The 21,743-nt window shown below is 43.0% G+C and overlaps 1 protein-coding gene across 1 annotated transcript in view; it reads left to right on the forward strand.

The window, feature by feature from the left end:
- Positions 1-16,622, forward strand: part of ELP2 (elongator acetyltransferase complex subunit 2) — an 88,329-nt gene extending 71,707 nt beyond the window's left edge. The window contains exons 17-22 of the mRNA XM_090039094.1: positions 7,913-7,985; positions 8,531-8,720; positions 10,779-10,900; positions 12,376-12,518; positions 12,913-13,026; positions 16,309-16,622. Of these exons, the coding sequence (XP_089895220.1) occupies positions 7,913-7,985; positions 8,531-8,720; positions 10,779-10,900; positions 12,376-12,518; positions 12,913-13,026; positions 16,309-16,465 (799 nt within the window). The 3' untranslated portion in view covers positions 16,466-16,622. The remainder of the gene's footprint in view (positions 1-7,912; positions 7,986-8,530; positions 8,721-10,778; positions 10,901-12,375; positions 12,519-12,912; positions 13,027-16,308) is intronic.
- Positions 16,623-21,743: the final 5,121 nt, after the last annotated feature.

Consider the following 21,743-nt stretch of genomic DNA (forward strand, 5'->3'; position numbering starts at 1 on the left):
GTGACAAAACAGAGTTCAAGCAGAAAAGCTTGGTTATTGTATTCCCATCCATTCCCCCTCAAGACCTGTTTTGCTATTACATACAGAAACAGAAACCATATTTTAGATGCAAGTAATCTTATTTGTAAAGTCATTGTACTTATTGTATTATAGCTGCTGACACTCAACCCTGTAGCAGAGAGGTAGAACTCCTAGCTGTTAAAATATATACTTTTTTTTATTCTCAAGGGCAGTGCTTCAGTCAGAAAAGTGATGGATGTAGATCTCTTACGTCTGATCACATCTGCCCATGGAGCTTAACCTCACTGCCTTTTGATTTTTCCATTCAGTAATTTTGTGAGCGTGGACAGCACCTTTTTCCTACTGTGTCTCTTTCCTACCTTCAAGGTACCACACTTTTGGAGGGAGATTGGGCCTTTGGTAACCTCTAGAATGCTGTTTCCAAGTGTTCCTTCTCCTTAGAGAGATTGCTTGTGATTTTCTTTAATCTGTTAATGTTCAAACCTACTTGTAGAGTGGAGGGGAAAGAGGTGTAGATTTTTTTTTAGATTTTTTTGTAAATGATTAAGTTATATCATGATTGACCATTAGTATTACTGGAATTATACACTGGCAGTTACAGGATGGAGGGAGAGGCCCAGCCATATATTTAGGAATTTCTGTAGTCCATGTAATTTAAAAAAACATTTAACTAGATTATGTCGTGGGAGCCTGTGAGCAGTTTACAGTCATTCAGTTGAATTCTTTCTCTTGCTAGAGATTCTGAATTAGATTTTTTTAATAGCAGGTAATTTGATAAATGGGCAGTAAGATGTAAAATATTCTTGGTTTTCAGTTACATTACTCAACAGTAATCTTGAATGAAACAACAGATGAAATTGCATAATGTAGCTTTCATGTTGCCATAGCAGCAAGAAAACAGGGCTAGGAACTGTCTTGCTAAAAATAGCTTATTTGATAACCACATTTCTCTGCAGATTAATCAGATTGTAACTTCAGTACCAAATTTTGAAGAATTAATGTTGCTTTTTGATAAATATTTAGTTGATTAAAGCTAGGGTAAAGAATCCAATTAAGGGACTGTATTATTTAATACTGTCTATATAAAAAACATGATTTATATAAAAAAATTAATGTTGATTCTTTTGGAAAATGCCAATATAAATTTAACATGCTGAAAATTTGCACTTGAAACCAAAACAGGTACACCAGTATGTTTTTTTATATAGTTTATACATTTGCCGGTTTGAATATTCATTAAAATACTACACACTAATTTCAGTTGAATGATTGCTAGCACCTTGTTACATGCATACAAAAGTTTTGTGTATTACACAGTAACAAGACAAGCTGATTTTTGAGCTTGCCTTTGTGAAAATGTGGCTTGTTATATCACTTTCAATTTGATGAGTTGTTCAACAAAGTCTACTTTTTATCTCACAAGACGGTATTTTGTACACAGAATTACAAAGTGAGGCTCAGATTGTAAAGAAAAATATCTAAGGTTAGGTACAGGCATTCAAAAAGCCCAAGGGGTTATAGGGTTGAGTTTTGTGGTTTTCTGCGAGTGGTGTAGTTTAGATTGGTAACAAACAGAACATGCAGTTGCTCTTTGGTGTGGGGAGCAAATCTTAGACTAGGTTCTGCCATTTTTAAACCAGTTTGTGTGTGCTGAACTTCTGTTATAGGTGTAGACTCATTTCTGATCACTTATATTGGTAAAAGTGTAATGTCTGTACCTGGCGGAAGTGTTTACATCTACAAACTAAACCCAACTTTTGAAATGCCGCCAAGAATATATCATATTTTAACATATGCACTTCTGTACTATTTAGAATCCTTGTGTCGGCTTTACTGGGGGGGCGGGGGGGGAAAGAATGATGGTAGGCATCACTTGCTTATGGCCAAGCAACATATTCAAAATCTGATTAAGATAAACTGACATACTTATACTTCTGAGAGCTCCTTGGTTCAGACACATCTGCAGATAAGATGTTAAGCTGGATTCACAGGACTTTATTTGCAATGGTAACAGCTAAAAACATTCTGTAAAATAAAAACTTATAGTCTCAAAGTGCCAACTGCCCAAATATGCCTGTTTTTTTTTCCCTCATCCTCTCTGCTCTTGCAGGTCTCTGAAGTTCAAGTCCTACTTGTAGGTTTCTGAAGAATGGGGTTTGAATTAGCTTTTTACTATCGACAGTTAGGTTGAGAGAGGGTTGATGATTGTACTCAGTGGCATATAGATTTGCATACCTTGGTCATGCTTTATGATCATTTAAATTTTTTTTCTATCTGTTTTTTTCCAGTGGCAATTCTATCATGATGACTGCTTTTTAAAACAGGGTTATCAAAATTATTCTTTAAGTAATGCCACTGACAAGAGCCTACTACCTGAGATTAGTTCAGTTTTAAAAGGAAAAATAAATAGAAAAAGAGGTTAAGAGATACTAAAACAAAAGCAGTCCTTTTTAGAAAATGGGAAAACTGCAAAATGTATTAGATATCTAAACTTTGTGACTTACATGGGGTTTTGGGTATGTCTCATTTGCATAGACTATGCAGCCCATATTAAAGCAAAAAGAATTTGAGGGTGACATTATGCACAAGCTGCAAAATGATTTGAAAGTGATCTCATATTTTGGTTTATGTGCATAAATGGCACATACACAGCAGTGCAAATTCAGTTTTTGGCACTTGCACACTGTTTGGGATTCTCTGTCATTAGGGTGGGGGTGGAACCCTTCTGATTTTTAGCCCTCTATTCTAGAGGTTGGGGCCCTTGCCCAGGGAGCAGATGATCCAGGTTCTAGGTCCCCCTCACCCAGAACCAGTTTGAACCTCCATCTCCTTCTCAGCAGAGTACTTTAACCACCAGGCCACAGGCTTGGCATTTCCTAGGTGCTTCTCCAAGCTGCCTCTTAAAAGGTAATCCACTGTATCTTGCATTTAATAGTCATAGGATAAAATAGATGAACAGTACTGGGAAAGTTTCTGCCCCACTAGGAGCTGTGGCCTAGGTTGGAACTAGGTCTCCCTTCTTTCCAAGATACTACATATCCCCTTTGTTTGTTTGGGTTTTTTTCTTCCTCCTAAATACACCTATATCCTTTCCTTGACTGGGCAGTGGGCCGGCTGCAAAAGGAGGGCTGAAGAAGGGTCTAGGTCAGGGGTAGGCAAAATGGTGGATCCAGCCAGCAGCTGGATTCCATTTCCCAGCAGCCCCTCCATGAAGACCTGGGGAGTAGCGGGGTCATGACAGCACAATCTCCACGGCATGTGGTTGGGCAGGTTGCTGCCCTGGGGCTGGGATCTTGCAGCGGTGACAGCGTGGGGCTGGAGCTGGGGCAGACTCGTGATCCATTCTCTGCTTAGGGTTGCCAAGTCTGACTGAAGATACTCTGGGAGATTTTTTCCAACGTGACTTAATGTCATTAATAGGGGTGCACCAATAGAGATTTTTTGGGGGCTGATGCCAATGGCCAAAGGAGTGTGGGGGTGCAGTTTGAGGCCCCCATGATGAGGGGGGGAGTAGGGCTGGCACAGGGGCAGGTGCTGCACATCTGTGGTGGGGCATAGGATGGAGCTCTGAGTGGCTTGTCCGGGGGGTGCAGGACAGGCAGTCTCTGCCCCTAGATGCACCCCAGGAGGGCATGTGCCCTTGATCTGTGAACAGGGCAAGGGCAGGCTGCTGCTGTGGGCTTCGGGTGGGACTGGGGCTGCAGGTAGCACTGGGCTCTTCCCGGTGGAGGGGCTGGGACAGGGCTGTGCTCGAGGCAGGGGTGACAGTGCTGGGAGGGGGCTGCGGGGTGGGCAGCAGCCACCCCAGAATTCACCGTAGCCCTCCTCCCAGTGCTGCTGCCGCCTGTCCCACGTGCAGCCCCGGCCCAGACCCCCTGCTGGGAAAAGTCTGGCACCATTCCCGGCCCCAACCTGTACACCTGCCATCACCCTGCGTACAGATCTGGGGCTACTCGCCCCCTGTGCCCTTCCAGAGTGCACGTAGCATTGGAAGCCGCCCCCCCGCCCCGCGCCCTGCCCTAGCTGTGCAGCGCAGCGCCTGCCCTTGCCCCAGACCCACTCCCTCTCGCCACAGGGACCTCTATCTGTGTGTACCCCCCCATGCCCCTTCCCTCATAACAGACTTGCCAGCCAGACCTGACTACTCCTGGCTGCCTGTGTGTTGCACTGAGACTGTGCACATGCATAGAGCATTTGTTGACAACATCATCTGCCATATCGGCCAAAAAGCCGGTTGCCAGTACTGTCAGTTTTCCTTATATTGATGCCAATCCGATATGGGACTGATGTATTGGTGCACTTTTAGTCATTAATTGTACTGTTCAACGTGTTCACAGTATCAATCTCCCAGATCACTTTCAATAGTCACTGGGAGATCTATGCCGATTTTAGTAGACTGTCAGCCAATCCAGGAGGTTGGCAACCCTATCCCTGCATGCTCCTGCCTGTGGAACCTGTGCTCATTGCAGGGGCGTGTGGGCAGCAGATTGCAGCTCTGCCCTGGCCCCAGCCCCCATCAAGATCCCAGGGTCTGTCCAGTCCCACCTGCCCATCTCGCTTCCGGCTGTGTCCCTGTCCCGGCCCTGCACCCTGCGTGCATGGGTCCCACCCCAGTGGTGGGTGAGAGGTGGATGGTCCCGCCCAGGCAGCGGAGCTGGTGGCAGGCAGGAGCTGTCGCTGCAGCAGCTGCTGGACAATTGTAGGCCGATCTGGTCCACAGGCCAGAATTTGCCCACCCCTGATGTAGGTAATACCTAGAATATGACCTTGTAGTTAGAGTTCTCTGCTGGGAAGCAGGAGATAGACATTTAAATGCTTCTGAGGGAGGCCTAAAACCTGTATCTCCTGTCTCCTGCATAAGTTCCCTAACCACTAAGCTGTTGAGCTAAAAGGAGAGAAAATGGTTCTTTCCCACAACATGATTTCTCTGTGCTTAAAATGTTGGGACTTACGTGGACATAAGGCCAGGTTCAGTGGGTTCCATATAAACACTTTTGTGACCTCTGTGACTTTAAAAAAAAAAAAAAAAAGGGGGTAGAGATATCTACATGAGTGTTACTGGCCCCAGTCTTTAAAAGCATTTAAGTGTGCTAATCTTTCAGTGAGTTGCATCTGGGGTTCAGGCACATATTTATAACTTATTTTTAATGGGAAAGTTTTTCTAATTGAAATATCAGGTAAGGTATGGCTAATCCTATTTATTTTTTTACAGTTTTGAATTTTTTGAATTCTCTTTTGAGCAGTTATCCATATGGTCTCACTTTTGGGAATGCTCAGCTCCTGGCCTTGGGAGACTTTTTACTTGAATTATTTATTTACATGTTCCTGTTGGTACCTGTAGAATGCAGCCCAGCTCCTTTTCTGGTATGCCTTCAGTGTTGAAGGGATAAAGGGTGCTGCACATTTCCCACTTCAGTTCCTCTTAACCACAAGGCAGGAAGCAAGCATTTGGGCATATTTTCTCATTCAAAGCCTGGCTACCCCTTGTTTGTTTTGCAGTTTTTATATTTATTTTCTTTTTATTCCTCCAACCTTAACTTCAAAATTAAGGGCCCCCTTCTTTTGAAGGTTGTGGGTTTGGCTTTCTTATGTCCACTCTCCTTCCCAGTTTTGTTCCTGACATTGCTTCGGTACTGTGCAGCACCACTATCTTTGTTCCTCAACTTTGGGACCAGGACCATCCAGGTTACATATTGACAAATTTGTATTTTAGCCTTTTAAAAGGGGAAGGGAAGCTGCTGTTCAGGAGCTTGCATGAGCTGTTATGATCCAGGTCCAGAATCCAAGTGCATAACCTTCATAATTCTGTTGGAGACAAGCGAGTTAAATTCCCTTGCCTCTGATCCTGAAAGCAGCAGGGTTGAAGTTGCAACAGTTTTGATATACTTGAATTGGTCTAGATTCATGCAGATGTAATGGTTGCATCATAACAGCTTGTTTCAGTGTCTTTTGATATTCATATAGTTCTTGCATCTTTCTATACTTAGACCTGAGTCAGAAAATTGCCTTTTGAGGAAGCAAAGTTATTTAGTTCAAAAAGCAGTTGAGCCTCAATTCTTTTAGATTCAGACATCACACTTTTGTCACTTAGTTTCTACCTGGCTGCACCTAAACTTAAATCTTAATGGTGAATAGCATTTGCTGCTGTATACTTTCCCTATTTCTCATGCTTGTTCTGTCCTAGGGAATATTCTAGGAGGAAGCATAATTTTCAGAGTTGTAAGCACTCTCCTGTCTTCTACTTTTTGGAGGGGAGAGGGGGAAAAGAAGACCTAGTGAATTACAGACCAGTCAGCCTGAGGTTAAATACCTAGGAAATCACGGGAGAAAACGTATAAAAAATATTTTTTTAATATGTGGAGGAAGAAAAGCTGATCACTTGCATCCAGGATGGAATTTTCAAGAACAAATCATGCTAAACCATTCTGATCTTTGACAAAGTAACTAGTTGAGTGGATGAAGGAATATCTGTGGACATATAGTGTATTTGTACTTTTAGTAAGGTTTTTGATAAAATCCCATGGGACAGTCTCAAGAGAAGATGTGAGAAATGTGGTCTAGATAGATAATTGGCTCAATAATGTCAAGAGAAGGATAGTTATAAACAGATCAATGTCAGAATGGCATGAGGTTTCAGGACATGTTAGTTAATTATTTAGATGGCAGAATAGAGAGCTTCCCAATCAGCTTTGAAAATGACACAAAATTGGGAAGGATCATAAACACTTAGGAGAATAGGAGTAGAACTTGATATTAGAGAGCTTGATTAGAGACTACAGAATTAAGTTCAGTGCAGACTAGAATATTATTCTAGTTCTGGTCTCCAGTTTTTAAGGGTGTGGAGAAACTAGAGAGGGTCCAGAGTAAAAGACAAAAATGATAAAAGGATTTCAAGACAAACAGTATAAGGAAAGGCTGGGGGGGCACGTTTAGCTTGGATGAAAAATGGTTAAAAGGAAACATGATTGCAGTTTTCAAATATTTGAAAAATGATCATGCAAAAGAGGGGGAGCGACATTTTTTCCCTTGACACAGAGAGCAGGACATGAAACATTGGTTTTAAGTTGCAGCATAGCAGACCAGGAAAAACTTTCCGTATATTCGAACAGTAAGACGGTAGAATAGCCTGCGCTGTAGGTTTTCAAGAAGAAGCTGCATAACCATTTGTTAGTGATAATTTAGGACAGTGGTGTTCAGCCTTCATCCCATAGGCCACGTCTGGCCTATGGGGATCCTTGCAGTCCAGAAACTTGACAGTGGAGGAGGAGTGATGGCAATTAACACTGCCACCATCCCCCTCAACCCTCCCATCTCTGCAGCTGTATTTCCAAGCCCTGTGTCCAGATGACTTGGTCCCATGCATTGGATTGGACTGGCGTGTAGGGCCAGGGCACAATACAGAGCATGAGGTTGAGGTCTGCATGCTGATCCCACTCTGGATCCAGTCCATGGAATGAATCTGCACCACTTATCTATCTAACTACAGCCCAGAAAGGTTGGGCACAGCTAGTTTAGGAAAAAAAATTCTGCATTTGTGCTGGGGGTTGACTAGGTGATACGAGGGTCATTATCTCTTTGGATAAGGAAATTTGGTTTGGTTTGTGCAGCACCTAGTACACTGGAAACCCAGTTCTGACTAGGGCCTGAGCTAGTGCCACTATCATAATACAGATAGATAACAGAAATAACAACAGAAAATGTCTTGACAAATAGTTTGAGTTCCCTTTTAAATACTGCTGCCATTATTGACTAATAGAGGAATACGACTGAAAAATTAGGAAATGTGTTAGACTGCAGATGAATATTCCCACTCAGTAGTGTGCCTTGTATGTATACTAATCCTGAAATGTATCATGAAGATTGTAACTTTTTCTACTCTCTTTCCTTTCAGATATGGACATGGCTATGAAATTTTTTGTGTTGCATGCAACAATTCAAAGACTGTAATTGCCTCAGCATGTAAAGTAAGAAGAGAGATTCTAATATTGCCCAGTAAAAGGAGTTTATGCATTATCAAATTGACAGGGATTGTAATTTAGACTCAAGGACAGGATTGGGAATCAGGCTTAAGGGTTGACAATTAAGGATTCAGGTCGTAAACCAGGGTTCTGCTACTGAAATTAATGTGTGAATTTGGGCAGGTTTGATTGTGCCAGTTTGCCCATCTCTTGAACAAATACACTTCCCTACAGACATGGGAAAGTACAAAGATTTATGAATAAATGATATATGATGTATTTAGTGTTGAGCAAGTTCAGAAGTAAAGATACTATTATATTTCATACATATAGTGCTGTCAGCTTCTTCCAAGGGCTAGTAGAAAGTTTATGTGGACAAATATTTACAGTACTATCACAACATGTTATTGAAAATAGAACGTGAAGCTCCCTAAGGCAAATTGTGTAACTCAGTTGGAAGCCTAAAAAAAATGCTGTTATTTTACAGCTTGTCATTTGTTTTTCTTTGTGCTGTATTTTATTCTCAATGATTTTTGTTCATGTCTTTGCAGGCTTCTAAAAAAGAACACGCAGCAATTATTTTGTGGAGCACCACTTCTTGGAAACAGCTGCAAAGTTTATCTTTTCACAATCTGACTGTTACCCAGTTAGTATTTTCTCCTGATGATAAATTCTTATTAGCAGTTTCTCGAGATAGGAATTGGTCACTGTGGAAAAACCAAGATAAACCATCCCATTTGGGTAAGCTATATTGAACGAGTGTGTTCATTTAAAGAGGTGTCAACATATTAAACTAGCGTAACTAATTAAAAAAATAAGAATAAATTAGCAAAGTAAATTTAGATGTCATGCTATCTTGTTTAAAATTTATTATTTTTTATGGAATAATGGGAAATGTTATGTTTTGTTTACTTGTTTCTTTTTAAGTGCTGAAGTCATTGTCCAGACCAGTCATGAAGCAAATTGAAATATTAAAAGCCAGCCATAAATTAATAAAACATCGGTGAAGTAAACTGTACATATTAAATTCTGTCTTGTCAGAACTACATAAAAAGTAAATGTTAGTAGAAACTTCATCAAAACCTTTGCTTGTTGTGCTCTGGTCTCTAATTTCTGCTCCGACTAGTGTTCACCCAATGTCTGGCTCACAGCTGTCAACTAGCTGAGCTTGACAGTGTTTGCCTCTTCTCACCTCTCTGGTGCTTTCTTGGCGCTATGAAAAGGTTGTTTAACTTCACTGAACATGGTGAAGATGCATGCTTATGCAGGAGCTGATTGAATGGTTATACTAGTTTCTTAATGGGACCTAAGTGCCATGTAACCGGTGTGTAGTGAGACATGGCTGAGCGATCAGACAAGAGGGTAGAGATACCAAAAATCTCCATCCTGAAACATTTTGAATTGCAAGGTAGTTTTAAAAACATAGAAAGCATTTTAAAAGCATTGCAGCTTGATTGGTTGGGTGACATAGTGGCTTTTTTTGCCTATACCTTGTGCAAAGCAGATTGGATATCATGCTTATATTGATAAATTTCAATTAAGCTCACAGGAAGCAATAAGGGATACAGGTTGCAGCTGTACTGGTCTACAGGCAGAAGGAATCAGAACTCTGGGTAGAGGTGATATCTTTTATTAGACCAACTAGATTTTTACAAAAAAAATCTTATTTGCAAGCTTTTGGGCGCGCACCCTTCAGACATACGAGAATGCAAAGATTGTAAAATTTCTCCAAAGTGGACATGAAAAGTCATATTTCACAGGAGAGCTGAAGGGGTTGTACTTCAGGGGACAGTATTGAGCCCTAGTACTCAAACTAAAGCATTATCAGATTAAAAGTCACATAGTTTGTGGGTTTTCAGTGTATAGTAGTTCATAGGGTGCCATTCCAGATGTAGATTGTGGTTGATAGAAAGCTGATGTTCATGTAGGAGTGTTCTAGAGAAAGTTTGATCAAGGGTGGGGGATAGTTGTTAAACCTGTGATGAACATCAATAAGCGAGTCCAGATGAAGAAAATATCACAGACAGTGCAAGTTTGGCGCAGTTTTCCAGAAATTCCTCCTCTAGGGGGCTTATGAACTGGTTGGCCTATTGAAGGGCCATCTTAGTGCCCATGGTTTAGAGGAAAGTTGTTGAAAGTGAAGTTGTTGTGGGTGAGAAAGAAGTGGATGATTTGTTCAGCATTGCAAATCTCAGTGTACTCCATAGTTTTTGTAGGTATTTCAGGCAAGCAGCTGTACCTTCATGGTGTGGGATGTTATTGGCTTATGCATGTACTCATGATAAAGTGAAAGTTACATTGGTAATGGTTTTCAAAGTCAGTATAATGTACTTTTTAAACTAATATAAAAAATAAACTAAATGTCAGAATTAGAATTTGAAAGGGTGTTTTGATCCTTGCTGACACTGATATGTGCATTTTGATTGAGAATGCTTACAAACAATCATTTCACTCTGTTCTGGTGTTAAATTTATCAGTAATTTTATGCCATTATAGTATCTGATTAGTCATATCTTTATCAGCTACTGTAATGATATAGCAAATATGAAAGGAATATGTTTTGTACGTAAAAGGTGCTTTGTGTCCCATCTTCCACCAAAGTTCCTGGCTATTGAGGATGGGATTATGGACTATTTGACTATATTCCTGTAGTTCCTGTAGTTGATTTATATTCCTGTAGTTCCTCTAGTTCTTAGTCCCCCTCTCAGTCCTGATTTCAAAACAAAATAAGAAGGGTTAGTTTTCTTACAAAAAGTAATTAAGCAAGGATTTTTCTCCTGTTTACATGTTTTATTCCAGAACCAGTTTTCAGTCTGTTTGCATACACAGACAAAAACACAGCTGTGCATAGTCGAATCATTTGGTCTTGTGATTGGACCCCAGATAGCAAGTATTTTATTACTGGAAGCCGAGACAAAAAGGTAACTAATACAAAAATAACTAAAAGAAAGACTGTATAAACATGGAAATGAGACTTGGTTTTAAATAAATGTATTTGGTTTTAGCAGATGTTTTATTCTCTCAATTTCTAAACATATGCATAAGTTTTAGCATACACATTAATATTATCATTGAAGACAGAGGAGGGTACTTGAGTTTGCAATGTTCAACATGTATAATATTATAGTCTAGGTATAGGGGCTTAATTCATAATTCGTGATTGTCCATTGTCAACTTAAAAAATTAAAATCCTGGCTCTGTAGTGTAGCCAGGAATCCTCACTGTTTTGTAGCCCACCAGGGAGGGGAAGGCACTAGCTGGTATAATGGCACAAAGGGCAGCCAGCAGCCAAGATGGCAACTCCCCCCTTGTCCCTCCTTCCCTCCTCTCCCATGGCCTACCTGCCAATCAGTAGCAAGGGACCAAGGCCATATGAAGAGCAGCCAGCAGCCAAGATGATGGCCACCCGCTTGTCCCTCCTCCCCATCCCGGGTTCTCTCCACCAGTCAGCAGTATGGGGTAGGAGTAAGGGGAAATGCAAAATCGGCTCTTCATGCCATGACCAAGTTGCAAAATTTCCTTTTTCTGCCCACAAATTAAGTAGGTCCCTACCTATGAATATTAAGAAAACATGTTAATTGTTTTTACTCTGACACATGGAGTTCATGCTGTATGTAGTTTTCTGTACTTGCCCTTTATGTAAATTTCTGTAACCTATTTCACGTCTTTGTTATAAATGGACCTACATTTAGCAACTATTACTGTATTTACTCAAATCTAAGATGAGGTCTCCCCTCCCTCATTTAACTTGGAGGGAAGCCCCTCATCTTAGATTTGAGTATGGGAGTGGGGCAACTGCTGCAGTTGGGAGGGGGCCAGAGCTGCCATGATTGACTTGCTGCTACCAGGTCAGGTAGTGGGGTCAGACTGCTGCAGGGGGTGGGATGGAGGAATAGAGGGCACGCACAGGGTGGGTTTGTTACAGGTCTGGTGGAGTATGGGGGGAGCAGGTGGCAGCATGTAAGGGACAGCAGTTAAGATGCTTGATCCTGACTGCCTGCTTTCCTCACTGTGGGATTTAAGTGTTAAGATAAAACCTCCAATAATTGGATTCTACATGTGGAAAATTGTAATGATTTTGTAATTTTTCCATTTATAGAAACTAATAATTGGAGTTGTCTTAAATTCAGGTTCACCCTGGATTCAGAAAAATACAGTATCAGTGTTTTTAATAATCCCATTCTAAACTGTTTTTAAGAGACTTGAAATCATGTCAAAGAAACTGTCAAATACCGGCGGGTGGGGGGTGGGGCATATGAGAGCAAGAGGAGACTTGGTCAGAATACCTCCACAGTATAATGCAGAAGTACTGTTTCTCTTGATGTTCTTCTAAGTACAGGTACACAAAACCTTTTACGGGGAATGATTCCAGAACTGTTTCTCCTGTTTCAAATAGGTCGTGATCTGGGGTGAATGCGATGCAACCAGAACTACCGAAGGGAGGGCGTTAGATAAGATCAAGCCATGTTCTGCAGTAATGGATGCTGGAGATTCAGTCACTGCAGTCAGCATCAGCCAAGTACTTGCTCCTGACAAAAGGTGATGTTCAGCCTTTGTGTTCTAGAATGGGTGAGCAACCGTTTCTTGCTGCCAGCCAGAATGACCCACCCTGGGTCAGAGATTGGGGAGCAGGGAGGTTCTAGGATACCACCAACACTTGTGCCCGTAACTCCTTGTCTGCAGGCTGGGTCCAACCTGTAGGCGATAACTTGCTGGCGTCTGCTCTGAAATTGGCTTTTGTTGAAGATGGTTCTTATTTCTCACTTTAACCAATTCTCTGTGCAGCTTAAATATTGGCTTTTAAAGCTTGCGAAATGTAGAAATGATGTACAATACTCTGGCCTTATGCCTCTGCTAACCTATGTGGTGTTCTTTTTTTTAATGGGTTATTTTGTTTTAACTCATGTTTTCTTGAATTGTTCTTTTTCAATAGCTACATTATTGCAATAGGGTTAGAGTGTGGAAAGATTAATGTATACACATGGAAGCAGCGTGAGGAGAAATCAGCATTAAATTACTGGACCAAATGTCTTGAGACTGACAACAGGTATGCATTCTGAGTGGGCAAAGGAGTTCATGAGTTACCTAGACATACCCTATCAACAGTAAATAATAATTTCCTTAAGATATGGATCAGAGTCTCATAATCCTCTAAAATGCTTAAACAGGATTTAATTAAAAATTAGGCATCGTAAGGAGTATCTAATCAACCCCTTCAGTAGCCACAAAACTCATTAGGCATCTAGATTAATTGAATCCTTCACTTTGTCCTGAAAAGATTCCTAAGGTATTCTTGGGTTACTGAGTATACCCAATATGTGATCAGCTGCCTAGGAGCAATCCAAGTCAGTGCTTGGAGCCACCTAAATCCCACCTGTTTACCTCATTCTTTACGCAAGGGCAGACCATGCTTACAGCTGATCAGGGCTGAGAATGTGTGCAGCTCAATATGTAGTGATGTCTTTCTTTTGCCTAATAGCCTAGTTACTGGTCAAGTGCTGTTGCCGCTAAGTGAAAGATCTGGATTCTGAGTCCTCCTTTCCCTAAGGTGATTTATATTCACCTCCCACTTTCCAAGAGAATGTCCTAACCACTATATTAGGCCAGGCATTATGTGGATCCTTCTTGTTAAGTTTTTGAAGGTGGTCTGCTGAGCATGCAAGAGTTCTGGTTTCACCCCTCAGGAGATGACTCTGTCCTCCAGATCCCACATGAACAAAGATGCCTCCATGAAGCCTAACTCATGCACCTGGATACTGGATGGGATTTCAGGCTTCCTGCTCAGCCTGTAGATATGTTTCATTATGCTTTGAAGTGCCTAGCTCTCCCTACACACTGTACAGAGTCTCTGAGCCTACCTCTGGGCTTTGGGTTCCATGCTGAAGCCCAGGTATATACAAGTTAAGTTTGTAGACACCTAGTTTTTTATTATTACTATGGTTTGATTCAGCCCTCTATAGCTGGGTACAGAGGAAGGTCCAAATCCTTTCACCTGCCTGCTTTGGAGTGATGCAAAATGACAAATTCACGTATGAATCAGGTGAAACGGGAACTAGAGCAGGGGTGGGCAAAATATGGTCCACGGGCTGAATCTGGCTGACCAAGGGATTTTCTCTGGCCTGTGGCTGGTCCCTCAGTCCTTCCTGGCCCGGATGCAGGGGGCAGCCCAGGCTACAGTGTGTGCAGCCAATACCACCACCCCCAGGTGCACAGTAGCACCAGAAGAGTATGGTGGCCAGACTTCCTGGCAGCAGCTCCTTCCAGCCCGTCCTTTTGGCCCATCCAGCTCCTTCTGGCACTCTGGCCTGTCTGCCCTGCACTCACTGCCAGGGATAGGACTTGCGAGGGCAGGGCACACAGCTGGAGGATGGGATGGGGCCACTGGTGGGCAGGGAGTGGCATCCGGTACAGGATAGGCAGGCAGGGCCATGATCATGGGGCAGTGACAGCTCGGGGCAGGAGCATGCAGAGAGCAGATCGTGGCTCTGACCTGGTCCCTAACCCTACAGTGTTACCTCCCCAAGATCCCAAACCTGGCCCTGCCCGCCCGCCCTGCTCCCAGATGCCATTCCTCACCTCCATGCATCCTCATCCCATCCACCTGCCCACACAGATTCTGGCTGGTTTCCATTGAGAGCCCAGCATCCTTGGGATCTCTGGGTGGTGACAGCACGGGGCCAGCGCCCAGGGCAGAGTTGTGATTCGCTCCCTGCATTTCCTTGCGGGTTCCCTACCTGCTTAGCTGGCAGTCATCACAGGGGTGTGCAGGGTATAGATCATGGCTCTGCTCCAGGCTATGGCCCTGTGACCCCAGCCCTGCCTGCCCATCCCATTCCCAGATGCTGCTTCCCAGCCGCTTGGCCACACACAGAGCAGAGCCCCTTAGGTAGTTTTGGTGAGCCATTGAGGGGAAGGAAGGAGGAGTGCTGACACCCTGCAACAGCTCACCAAAACTCGGTAAGTGGTCCATGCGACCAAATATTTGCCCACCCCTGAATTAGAGCCTGGGGCCGCATTCACATGAGTGTGGATGTTTGGTTCCTCAGGGACAACTAGCAGCAGGACACCTTGTGCTGCTGCTAGGTGTCCCCAGGGATTGCCTGTGTCATGTGCCCTCTGGCATGTGGCAGGTTACCCTAGGTGGGGTAGGGGAGGCTGGGGCCAGCACTTTGCTGGCCCCAGCAGCCTTACCTGGGATCCTCCTGGGGCTGCAGCAGCAATGATCCTGCTGCTCAGAGCCTGGCTGGCAGCTGGAGTATGGCTCCAGGCCACCAGGCTCTGGTTTTTACTGGCATGCGCTGCCCCCATGTGCGCTGCTCTGATTTTTTTTGCATGGTTTTTTTTTTTTTCACCCCTGGATATCCAGTGGTCAAAAAAACCCCACAACCCTGCTCTGCTCCCTTGCAGCATGGAGAACAGCTGAATGTGCCGTATGTGGTGCTTCAGACTTGTTTGCAGTGCTACATACTGCATGGCTGCACTCATCTGGATGTGGCCTGGGTCTCCTGCATTCTACACCAAGACCCCAGTCACTGGGCTAGCAAGGCTTTCTGAATGATTCTCATACTCTTTCACTTTTATAAAGCTGTTAAAAAATCTTTTTCTGTTCAAGTGCAGAAGGAAAACAAATTTTGAATCCCACTAGTTACAATTAAATATCTTGTCGTCATCTTGATGTTCTCCGTTTTGAGCTGATACACGTTATATCCTGTTTAGAGGATAAAAGAAAACTTATTCAAGATAATAGGATTATACCTTGCCCTTTATCAGAGGGGTCTGACCATGGTTAATGTGGACTGATATCTCCTATAGAAGACAGCCTTATTTTACATGGTACTGCATCTAATTGAACTACACTTTCTACTTTTGTAACTAGAAATTAGAGAGGTACTCAGTACATTGTACTAGGCTTGTCCCTCCTGCACAGACCATAAAAGATGGATGAACTTTGTGATTTTAGTCCATGTTTACTTTAAAGACTCACCAACTGAAGTAACACTGATTTTTTTTTTCTCTAACTTTTACTCAGCAGTGCCCTGTTTAAGTAATTGAGAGATTTGGCCTGAAACTAATGTGGTAAAACTCAAAATCAGTGGTTAGCAATTTAAATTATCGATGAACGAGAGGATAAAATGTCAATAGTGTTGTTAATAGTCTTAGTAATTCTGGAATGCAGGTTGTGACAAGTCAGTTTTTCTCAGTTGGTAACACTGAAAGGAGTGTGCTAATTAGGTAAATGATGATGTTTAAACTCAGCGTTCCAGCTGAGTTTGCCATTTTGCAGTTTCTGTATGCATTCTTCTTTCACTTTCTTAAATCTTTCTTGCAGCCAGAGTCACACTCTTGCTCTCAAACGGCTACGCTGGAGAAATTGTGTGGGCAGAGCTGGGCATGACGACCAGAACAGCAGTGAATGGTTGCAGCTTGCAAGTTGTGGAGCTGATCACTTTGTAAAGATATTCAATATTAACAGATACGCCCTTTAGCTGAGTTAGCTGACACAGACAAATAAAATTAATTTGCAGCTCTGTATGTCATTTGTTTGTTTTTACCAGTTGACTCTTAAATGTTTATTTTCTATTGCAAAAATAGGAATGCCTGACAATTGTATTGATCTAATTTATTAAAACATCTTGAATAATAGCCAATTGCATCTTCAGATGTTATGTGTTTATCCTTGTGCTGTTGTTCCAGGAGGCTTGAGAGACATTTCAGATATGCAGTTAGAACTGATCCATTTTGCTGTCAATGCTAAGGTTACGTGGTTATGCTCTCCCATTAAATCCCCGTCGTAATTGACAGAAGTCAATCGTCATGGTGCCCTGTGACCAGTGGGGTCCCCCAAGGCTCTGTCCTTGGACCTGTATTGTTCAACATCTTCATTGATGATGTGGACATTGGAGTCAGAAGTGGACTGGCCAAGTTCGCTGATGACACCCAACTTCGGGCAAAGTTACCACGCCAGAAGACAGGTGGGTGATCCAGGCTGACCTGGACAGGCTCACCAAATGGGCAGACGAGAACCTGATGGTATTTAACACTGAAAACTGCCAGGTTCTGCACCTTTGGAGGAAAAACCTGCAGCATCCTTATAGGCTTGGCAGTGCTACACTGGCTAGCACTATGGAAGAAAGAGACTTGGGGGTCATCATTGACCACAAGATGAACATGAGCCTGCAATGCAATGCTGCGGCTAGTAAAGCGACCAAAGTGCTGGCTTGCATCCATAGATGCTTCTCAAGCAAATCCCGGGACGTCATTCTCCCCTTGTACTCAGCCTTGGTGAGGCCACAGCTGGAGTACTGCGTCCAGTTTTGGGCTCCACAATTCAAAAAGGATGTGGAGAAGCTTGAGAGAGTCCAGAGGAGAGCCACGTGCATGATCAGAGGTCAGGAAAACAGACCTTACGACGAGAGGCTGAGAGCCATGGGGCTCTTTAGCCTGGAAAAGCGCAGGCTCTGGGGTGATCTGATGGCCACCTATAAGTTTATCAGGGGTGACCACCAGTTCCTGGGGGAACACTTGTTCACCAGAGCGCCCCAAGGGATGACGAGGTCAAATGGTTAAACTCCTGCAAAACCATTTCAGGCTGGACATAAGGAAGAATTTCTTTCCTGTCCAAGCCCCCAAGGTCTGGAACAGTCTGCCACCAGAGGTGGTTCAAGCACCTACATCGAACACCTTCAGGAGTAAATTGGATGCTTATCTTGCTGGGATCCTATGACCCCAGCTGACTTCCTGCCCCTTGGGTGGGGGGCTGGACTCGATCTTCCAAGGTCCCTTCCAGCCCTAATGTCTATGAAATCTATAAAATAAAGGCAAGTATAAGTACATACCCTTAACTCTGCTCTGTTGCGTTTGTGTTGCAACACTGGATCAGCTCCCAGTTGGTGTAAGTTGGTGTTAATGTGCCAGTTCATATGAGCTGAGGTTTTGGTCCATCATGTTGCTTGTTTGTAAGGACATAGAAACTAAAGCCCACCAGTATCCTTTCTTCCTCTCTTTGGCAAAGCCACACTTTTATTCTCTTCATTCAGAATGGTGTTTCACTGTGGATAGTATATAGGCACATCTGGATATAGTGGAGAATTCCTATTCCTATGAAGCTGTCTTTGTTTGCTGCTCCCTTCCTCCCTCTTTCCTGCTAATGTCCTTCAAATGGAAAAAGCACTGGAATGATGAGTTTACTTATTTTAGACAGCTTTTGTGAGTGATGATATAAATTCCTTGATTTTTCCTTTTTGATGCATTAGTTGCCAGTAAAACACAAACTCTTCTAATATTATTGGTTTACAAAGAACTTCACTTTTGTCTGATAAATCAAAAACTTAGTATTAGCAATACATTCCCCTAGTTTTTACTCTGTAAAGCAAAAACTGTAAGCTCAAATGAGGTAGTATGTAGTACTTTTCTGTGCCTCACTTAACTACGTAGCAAGTTCTGATGGCTGTCTTCTTCCCAAGTCACTGCCACCCAGACCTATTTTCTCCTTCTGGACATGTCCCATGACAATGTGAAATGACGGGTACCACAGTCGAAGAAAGGTGGTTACTAGTTTTGGAAGCATGATGACTGCTTTCTTCCATTTCATGAGAAAGTAGCATGGCCCAGTTATTTTCAGGCTCTGCTACAATTACTTGTTCTAGCCTGTATTCTTACTACAGGTAGAAGTGACCATATGCTTCATTTACATTTTTGCCTTTACAGATACTGCAGGACCATGATTACTGGTTTGAAATCTCCATTCCTTTGAACCCATAGGACTTTCCCACTATATTCCAGTTATGTTGCTAGATTCCATGTAGTTTAAAGTGCTGCTCCAATTTGTTTTGGGGTATTCTGACACAATTAAACTTTTTTTAGATGTCTGTTCTTTCAGTACAGCTCTAGCTTGTGTCTTATTCCGTATTTTTAGAAGTACTTGCCAGTTTTTGACTTAGGAAGTTTTTTGAGTTTTTTTCCTATTGACCTTCCAGATATTTATAGATAGTTGTATCTCTGCTTAGGTCACTGAAAAGCCGAACTTCCACATATCTAGTTTTCCTTCTTAAGTCAGCCTGTTCAACTCTTTTTTCTTACTTAAGATTTTTTTTTTTGAAATCTGGTTACTGCTTAGATATTTTAGTCATTTTCTCGTTTCACTCTTTATGAATGAACATATTTTCTCTCACATACCAGATAAATGAGGTATTTGTTGAAATGCTTTGTTTCTTTTAACCTAGTGTGGTGCTCCACCTCTGGCTCATGGAGCAACGGCATACAGCCCATGGGGCTCCCAATGGGTCAGGAAATTCGGTGGCAAGGAACAGTGGCAATTAATATCCCCACCCTCCCGCACTGTCAAATTCCCAAAGCCCGTATGGCTGGGTTGGGGCTGGGCCATGCCCCCTTCCCTCCGTATGGCTGCTGGATGGAGTCCTGCTGTCCTTGCCCACTGGGCACTACCTCTCCAGCCTGCCAGGCAAAAAAATGTTGAGCTCTGCTGTTTTATCCTATTGACCGGGTTTTGTTTCTTTTTCTTTCTTGTTCTCTTATAGTCCGTCTTTTCTCTGAAAACTTCTAGTATTTAATTTTATATATACTTTTTTATTGTCTCCACTCTATTTCCATTCTATGTTAAATGCCCTACTCCTTTGAGCACATTGCACTATGGTCATAGTGTTTGTAGCCAGGCTGGTCTAAGGAACATGTGAGAAGCAAGGTTTCTTTGGTAATATCTTCTCTTGGGCTAATTATATAGTTAAGTGGTAAAAAAAAGACTTCTGGGCAAGCTTCTTTTGAGGTCAGAGAGAAAAGCTGATCCAACTGTTTGAGCACATCGGCAGCTGCTCATTCTTTGAATAATTCTATTTCAGAGGAACTCTCAGTCCTTCAAGTACTTGGCCGTGCACATTCTTACAAAGCTCCTTCACGACAGGGATTAATCTCACCCCACAGTAGTCCCAACACAGGGGCTCCAGGTACTTTCTTCCACCCTGCTGTGGCATAGATTCTTCCCTTTGTAGGCAGCCTGGACTGGCTCCTCCCTGGGGCTCTCTACCTTCTGCAGTTCCTACACCCAGACTGCCTCTTCTGGGCTAGGCCCTGGGCTTATGAGCCTCTTCTTGGGTTACCTGACCCTCTACTTTTGCCACTGGTGGGTGGCCATTTTATTTAACACCCCCTTTGCCATTTTAAGTCTGGCCCTGGCCTCCCTCCCCCTTTCAGTAATAGGGCAGAGGCCACATTACAGCCATGAGGCATTACTATTTTGAACCCTTTCTGGAACTCTCCATATGCTTTTATTTCTCTTTCTTTCTCTCTTTGTCTGGGGTGCCTAAGTCCATCAGACTTCAGGAACTTTCCCCCATTATAGGGGATTGATTCCTACTTCAGGCTCACTTTAGGTAGCTCTGCACTGCATCATTTGGCACCCATCACTGTACTTACAAGTGTGGGAGAAAAGCAAACTGCTGCCTTCTCAGATTCCTCTCACCCTCCAGAATCTTCCATGTGAGTAAAAGCCCAGATCTGAATCTGCAGGGAGGCAATACCGGCCATTCTGCTTCTGTATAAGAATCTAGGGGAGATTCAGGGCTCTTCCTTAGGCTTGTCTCCTGTCTTCAAATATGCCCATCCAGACAGGAATTCTAAGAGAGATTGTAGAGCATAGCACATTGGACCCCCAGGTCTGTTTAACCCCTGCAAATCCGGGAATGATTGCCTTGTTGGAAGCTTTTCATACATCCTTGCATAAAAGATCCTTTTCAAAGTCAGCAACAAGATTGAACAGTGCGGTGCAGACTGTTCCTCATACATGCTATATCTGTTTCACTTAAGATATTTAAAGCCTTTGCACCAATGTCAATGGGCACAGGTCTTCCTGATTTCGGCACTGCTCCCATTTTCACTTGCAATGCTGTGTCCAGTCTTTCTCCTTGGTGTCCTTCCATGCAGCCTCCTTTAGCTTCCATTCCAGCACTGAAAGAGCAATGGACCTGTTCCTTCTTTGCAGCTTGTGAGGTCATTTTCTTCTCAGTCTTTGAGGGGGCATTCAGACTCAGCACTATGGTTTGAGCATGCACTGGGAACAGTTGGTCACAGTGTGCTTATCCCCTTTTTCATACCTGGTCATGGTGGCCATGGTGGTTGTAGCAGTCTTACAGAGTTCACCCAGTGTCAAAATCATTCAGGGTTGCACTCTTCCCTATCTTCACAGGATATGTCTACCCAATCTCATCTCACTGCATGGGGCCATTGTCTTCCTGTGTGGTAGCAAGGGAATTCTTGTTCACTTTCCAACTAGATCACTAGCTATATTAATCTTTGCAGGTATGGTCCTAGCACATTTCCCCCGGTCCCAGGAGACCTCTCTTCTTTATAGAAGATGTTCAGATGGCAACAACACGGAGTTCAGCCCATACTACATGCTACATGATTCCAGGAGGCCTCCATAATGCTTTTGGTGGGGTGGTACTCTATTTTTGTTGGTGGTAGATTTGTTAGTTTTGTTTGTTTTTATGCTAGAGGGAGCCTGAGACTCACCTCTAGGTATTGTGGGCACTGCTTTGCAGTTACCTACATATAACTCTATGTGAGGACACCTACACAATGGAGAAAAGGGAATTATTTACCAATAACTGAATTTCTTAAAGCTTTACATACATGCATGCAAACCCTGACAACCTTCCCCTCTTCCTCAGAGTCAGGATTATGTGGTCGAGGAAACTGAGAAGAATATAGAGATGGGAGGAATATTGCAGGGCTGTGCTGAAGCATACAATG

Source organism: Crocodylus siamensis, chromosome 3 (assembly GCF_052110815.1).
Source record: "Crocodylus siamensis isolate JL-2025a chromosome 3, ASM5211081v1, whole genome shotgun sequence".
Lineage (NCBI taxonomy): Eukaryota > Metazoa > Chordata > Crocodylia > Crocodylidae > Crocodylus > Crocodylus siamensis.